Source organism: Rutidosis leptorrhynchoides, chromosome 9 (genome assembly GCF_046630445.1).
Source record: "Rutidosis leptorrhynchoides isolate AG116_Rl617_1_P2 chromosome 9, CSIRO_AGI_Rlap_v1, whole genome shotgun sequence".
NCBI lineage: Eukaryota > Viridiplantae > Streptophyta > Magnoliopsida > Asterales > Asteraceae > Rutidosis > Rutidosis leptorrhynchoides.
In genome coordinates, this window is record NC_092341.1 from 159,400,426 (window position 1) to 159,406,505 (window position 6,080).

Below are 6,080 nucleotides of genomic sequence, written 5' to 3' on the forward strand. Positions count from 1 at the left end.
TTCGACCTATCATGTCGACACATCTATATATATTTCGGAACAACCATAGACACTCTATATGTGAATGTTGGAGTTAGCTATACGGGGTTGAGGTTGATTCCAAAATATATATAGTTTGAGTTGTGATCAATACTGAGATACGTATACACTGGGTCGTGGATTGATTCAAGATAATATTTATCGATTTATTTCTGTACATCTAACTGTGGACAACTAGTTGTAGGTTACTAACGAAGACCGCTGACTTAATAAACTTAAAACATCAAAATATATTAAAAGTGTTGTAAATATATTTTGAACATACTTTGATATATATGTATATATTGTTATAGGTTCGTGAATCAACCAGTGGCCAAGTCTTACTTCCCGACGAAGTAAAAATCTGTGAAAGTGAGTTATAGTCCCACTTTTAAAATCTAATATTTTTGGGATGAGAATACATGCAGGTTTTATAAATGATTTACAAAATAGACACAAGTACGTGAAACTACATTCTATGGTTGAATTATCGAAATCGAATATGCCCCTTTTTATTAAGTCTGGTAATCTAAGAATTAGGGAACAGACACCCTAATTGACGCGAATCCTAAAGATAGATCTATTGGGCCTAACAAACCCCATCCAAAGTACCGGATGCTTTAGTACTTCGAAATTTATATCATATCCGAAGGGTGTCCCGGAATGATGGGGATATTCTTATATATGCATCTTGTTAATGTCGGTTACCAGGTGTTCACCATATGAATGATTTTTATCTCTATGTATGGGATGTGTATTGAAATATGAAATCTTGTGGTCTATTATTATGATTTGATATATATAGGTTAAACCTATAACTCACCAACATTTTTGTTGACGTTTTAAGCATGTTTATTCTCAGGTGATTATTAAGAGCTTCCGCTGTCGCATACTTAAATAAGGACGAGATTTGGAGTCCATGCTCGTATGATATTGTGTAAAAACTGCATTCAAGAAACTTATTTTGTTGTAACATATTTATATTGTAAACCATTATGTAATGGTCGTGTGTAAACAGGATATTTTAGATTATCATTATTTGATAATCTACGTAAAGCTTTTTAAACCTTTATTGATGAAATAAAGGTTATGGTTTGTTTTAAAATGAATGCAGTCTTTGAAAAACGTCTCATATAGAGGTCAAAACCTCGCAACGAAATCAATTAATATGGAACGTTTTTAATCAATAAGAACGGGACATTTCACTCTCCACCTTTATCGACTATTCTTGCCAGCAGTTTACACCTCCTGCTTTGATTATTAGGTAGCACAATCTCATTGGTTCATGGTGGTTAGTTTTAATTAGTTTAACGATTTGTATTTTAATGAAAGTTAGAGGGTTTATTTGTAAAAAATGAAAAATTGAATAGTACTATTTATAAGAAATTTTGTGTATTAATTATATTATATTTATATTTATAATATAATATAATATAATATAATATACTTATACCTCCACTACCGCTTCAACTGTTAACCCATTTACTTCTTACTCAACCAAAGCCATCGTTGTTTGTTTCGTAAAACCAAACATGTTTCGGGTTGGGTCAGCTCCAATTTCTCAAACCCCTCTCTTTATCCATTTGTGTTTCATGTGTCAGCCATACATGAAGCCAAACATGAGGGTGACGCGTGCTATTCAATCCTCTTCTTATCCACCATATATTGTTCCGAATTTCCAATACTTCACTCTCATATATCCGTCTCACAGATGAAAGAATTAGGTATTGTTCTTCAATCAAAAACTATATGATTTTTTAATTTTATTATTACTTGATTTCATAAATTACTCTGTTAATATGTTGTGTGAAGTTGAATATTACTTTCTTGAGGTTGTTTAAAGGTTTATGGAGAGTGGAGATTGAAGAGGACAAACTTATAAGATGTCTGAGTCTGGCGATGAATTGAAATAGGTTACAAGCATTTGATTTTAGGTTTTGAATTTTTCAAGTTTGTTAAAGGTATTTAAATTCAGGGTTTCTGCTATAATTGATCTAGGAATCACCAACCCCGTTGTCAGTTCATTTGAAAGTCGTAAAGCCCAAATGATGATAGGTTTGTAAAGCATGTGTCATTGCCACCACTAAGCGTCGTTGATTGAAAAAGTAAGATTTATATTCCTTTGAGTTCATGTATATTCGGTGGTTACAAATTGAAAATTTGTTGTTTATCTAAGTATACTAAGTTGTAGTTTTAGTTATGTGAGATCATTGTTTTAGACTAATTATAATCATTATATAATTTAATTAGGTGTTCTTTTCTTATTTTTGTTTTGTGATATTGTTAATTTCTGCTCATTGTACTCCTCATCCTCAGCAAGATTTTACTGAAGGGTGTGATGGGAAGGATTTTTTTGTTCAGAACTTAAGACATGCTTACCTCTTCAAAGGATTCTTGTTAATTAGGTGTCCACACAATCATTGAGAAAAATGTTAGTTCTCATCTGGTTTAGTTCATTACATTGTAATTATATATATTTCAACCTTTCTCTTATATTATACCTACCTACCTACCATGTTGACTACTTGCAGATGCTCCCCTGTCAACTTAAGGTAGAGAGTCATTTACATATTCATATTTTTAAATCCCTATTCAGTCTAGGTAGATCTTGGTTTACAGTAGTTTTAATTATTTTATTGCATTAGCTTTCTATTGAATCATTATTAATATGAGAATAGTGACTTTGAAGTTCTCTTACTGCGTTCCCTTTTTGGATCATGATATGCTCACTATACGTTTTTACTCATATAAGTTGTGATTTATGTCATTTTTGATGTTATTCGACCAAATAGTATGGTTGCTATTTTTTTAAGTAATTAAAGGATAAATCCGAAAAGGCTACAACTTAATTAAGTCTTTCCGCAATTGGTGTTACAGAAGTTGGCTATAGGATATGCTAGATTCGTGAAGTACTAACGGCCGATAACACATGGTACCGGGCTTTTGCTATGGATGTACGTCACCCATATTAAACTAATATGATAGATTTGGTTTGAAAAGTTGCTATCGTCTTCCTACTGAAGTTTTTGACATGCCAAGTTAAGGAATATGAGTAGGTAACAGTGCATTAGCTACATGTGAGTAGCTGAGTATTACTCAATTATGTCAATGAATATGTGTTTGTTGCTCTTCTTCGCAGTTAGAGAGAAAACGTGCAAGACAAATGATATAACTGTTCATATCAGTGTCAATTGTAATTGTCGTTTCATCAGTTCATGGCAATATGCATGCCAAAATAACAAACAGCAACCTCACTAATGTACAGAGATGAACATCAGGACTTCGCACGTAGCATTAAAAATACATAGAGTAAAGTAATGAGTTCATACATATACCATCAAGTAAGAAAAGACATAGTACAGTAAAAGAAAATCACAATTCCTAACCACCGTTCAAAAAGAAAAAGGAAAAAGAAAATCACAATTCGGCCCGACGACCTTTCAAGTTTTTGAAGTCATCTATGACAGATTTTGAATCAAATGTTTCGACAATTTCTTTTTCAATGTATACCACCAAGTTAGATGCAAGAAAATCATCAGACATCTTATTCCGAAGCCGATTCTTAATAACTTTCATTGCCGAAAAACCCCTCTCGGTAGTAGCGGTTGAAAATGGAAGTGTCAATATGAGTTTGATCAATCGATCAATCAAATAATATTGCTCACATTTGTTAGTTTTAGCAAGATCGGTGCATAGTTGTGCGAGAGTTGAAACATCCTTTAAGCTTCGGGTTCTTTGACATCTCAATTCTAAAAAGCTCCAACTGATATCTCAATTGAATCATCTCTTGCTCCGTGAAATCTGTTGGATAGTATTTCTCAACAAGGAGACAAATATTGTCAATATCAACCACTTCATTACCTTTTGAACGAAGTAATGAAGAGCCAAGAGTTAATAATTCCATGGCATTCTCATTGAATCTATTGTCGAGCTCCTGCAATTGCTTGTCCAATGTGCAAATAAATAAATCAACACGGTAATAATGCTCAATAGTTACCTGATTATCTTGTCGACGAGGGCGATAACAGGTAGATTTATAAAGAGCTTTCATATCAGGTATTTCTATTTGGTGTTTCTCTGAGAATGACATTACCTTTTCCAATAATGAATCCCAACTATCATTTCTGAAATCATTTAGACTTGTCTTTGTTGTTGAAACTACCTCGATGGCATTAACAATATCCAGAGTTTTCTTTTGAAGAGCTTGAGAAAGAATTTCAATCCTTCCCATTATTTCCTTAACCAAATGCAGAATGAATACAAACTCAAATGATCTCAGATACACCTAAGCCGAAGCAGCATCACCACGTTGAGAAGGGTAAGATCCATCTTCAATTATACTCTCAAGAACTTCACGGGTAGCATTAAACATTTTAAGCAAGTTACAAACAGAATAAAAATGAGAACCCCAACGCGTATCACCATCTCGTGTTAAAGTGCCTACTTGATTATCTCCTTTTCCTGTTTCAGTTTCACCTAGTTCCAACAATTGTTTAATCTCAGCTGACTTAGCTTTTTGCAACTCATCATGGCGCTTACTAGAAGCACAAATAACGTTAGTAATAAAAGTCAAATTTGAGAAAAATTGATGAACCGGTATAACTTCTCTTGAAGCAGCGACTAAAGCAAGTTGCAACCTATGTGCAAAGCAGTGAACATAGTACGCAAAAGGATAATCTTTACGAACAAGTGCTTGTAACCCATTCCATTCTCCTCTCATGTTACTAGCACCATCATAACCTTGACCACGAATTTTACTAGTATCGAACTCATAATTCAAAAGTTGTTTCCACAAACATGTTTTAAGGGTTAAGGATGTAGTATCACTAACATGTACAATATCTAAAAAACGTTCTCTAATCACACCATTTTTATCAACAAACCTCACAACTATGGCCATTTGCTCCCTTTTAGACTCGTCCCGAGATTCATCAACCATTACACAAAAGTACGAATCACCTACTACTTTACGAATATGTTTTCTAACCTTGTTTGCGATAATTCCTAAGATTTCCTTTTGGATCGACCCTGCTGTATATCTTGAATTATATGGGGCATTCTCCAATACAACCTTTGCAAGTTCATCATTGTATGAAGCTAAAAGTTTTAACAATCCTAGAAAATTACCTCTATTTTTCGAGTCTCGAGTTTCATCACGTCCTCGAAAAGCACATGCCTGGAACTTCAACCAACGAACAATGTCAACTGATGCTTACAACCGCATACGATTCTGTAAAACTTTCTCTTTACTTCGTTTTTCAATGATATTGCCAATGTGTGACGCTTGGTTTAATAGATTCTCACTATACACCATAGCATCTTTATGTTGCGAACAACGAATATGCTTAAGGAACGAACACTTTTTTCCATCATTTACCTTTTTCCAATTATTAAATCCTTTGACTGTAAATGCTTCTGCCCCATTACGCAAATTGCGTTTGTCTTCGAATAAGAAATGTGTGAAATCAATACACAACATCTTTTGTAGGAGAGTACTCTAACGAATTCGAAAAAAAATGAAACCATGAATATTGGAACCTACGAGGATGCTTCTTTGGACCTTTACAATGGTACTCTTCCAAAAGAATTTGGTACAGACCCATTGCTAAATACTTCCTTCTAATTAGTTCCCTTTCATTTTTGGGATACTCCCACATATGTTTTCTCTTCCCAGGATCTCTTTCCAATGAATCATCCGTTGTCTCGGTGTTCGGCTCAAGTGTTTCAGTAGTTCGGCTCAAGTGTTTCATTAATTGAATCTACAAACAAAATTCGATTAATTTAATGGGCATGTGGCGTAGTTCATACTTCATAGTATATGTAATATATATATATATATATATATATATATATATATATATATATATATATATATATATATATATATATATATATATATATATATATAACTCAAAATCCTAGTGATGCGGGTGAGCTGGGTAATGTAACCAGCAACACAACCAGCACAAGCTCAAATGATGTTACACCCGAATCTGGTCAAGCAATGGTCGTGTTGCCATCTCTTTCTTATCATCTCAGTGTTTTTGGAGCTGGCTCAACAA

At 33.7% G+C, this 6,080-nt stretch overlaps 2 protein-coding genes and 1 long non-coding RNA gene across 3 annotated transcripts; 1 reads left to right on the forward strand and 2 right to left on the reverse strand.

Annotated features, from left to right (window-relative positions):
• Positions 1-1,517: 1,517 nt before the first annotated feature.
• LOC139867399 (uncharacterized) lies at positions 1,518-3,334 on the forward strand. Its single transcript, XR_011765821.1, has 3 exons — positions 1,518-1,742; positions 1,862-2,449; positions 2,896-3,334. It is a non-coding gene; the product is annotated as an uncharacterized lncRNA (long non-coding RNA).
• Positions 3,335-3,435: 101 nt separating this feature from the next.
• Positions 3,436-4,249, reverse strand: LOC139868432 (uncharacterized). Its single transcript, XM_071856764.1, has 3 exons — positions 4,016-4,249; positions 3,880-3,952; positions 3,436-3,767 (listed from the first exon to the last, which is right to left on the reverse strand). Exons 1-3 carry the CDS (start codon positions 4,247-4,249, stop codon positions 3,436-3,438), a joined length of 639 nt encoding a protein of 212 aa, XP_071712865.1.
• Positions 4,250-4,303: 54 nt separating this feature from the next.
• LOC139868433 (uncharacterized) lies at positions 4,304-5,768 on the reverse strand. Its single transcript, XM_071856765.1, has 3 exons — positions 5,561-5,768; positions 5,396-5,460; positions 4,304-5,200 (listed from the first exon to the last, which is right to left on the reverse strand). Exons 1-3 carry the CDS (start codon positions 5,766-5,768, stop codon positions 4,304-4,306), a joined length of 1,170 nt encoding a protein of 389 aa, XP_071712866.1.
• Positions 5,769-6,080: the final 312 nt, after the last annotated feature.

Coding starts and splice junctions, on each gene's coding strand:
- LOC139868432 (XM_071856764.1), bottom strand. CDS start 4,249: ATGGGAAGGATTGAAATTCTTTCTCAAGCTCTTCAAAAGAAAACTCTG. Junction 3,953..4,015: donor CTCGTCGACAAGATAATCAG/GTAACTATTGAG, acceptor AAGCAATTGCAG/GAGCTCGACAATAGATTCAA. Junction 3,768..3,879: donor TTCATTACTTCGTTCAAAAG/GTAATGAAGTGG, acceptor GGAGCTTTTTAG/AATTGAGATGTCAAAGAACC.
- LOC139868433 (XM_071856765.1), bottom strand. CDS start 5,768: ATGAAACACTTGAGCCGAACTACTGAAACACTTGAGCCGAACACCGAG. Junction 5,461..5,560: donor AGGTCCAAAGAAGCATCCTC/GTAGGTTCCAAT, acceptor TCTTATTCGAAG/ACAAACGCAATTTGCGTAAT. Junction 5,201..5,395: donor GATTTAATAATTGGAAAAAG/GTAAATGATGGA, acceptor CGTTGGTTGAAG/TTCCAGGCATGTGCTTTTCG.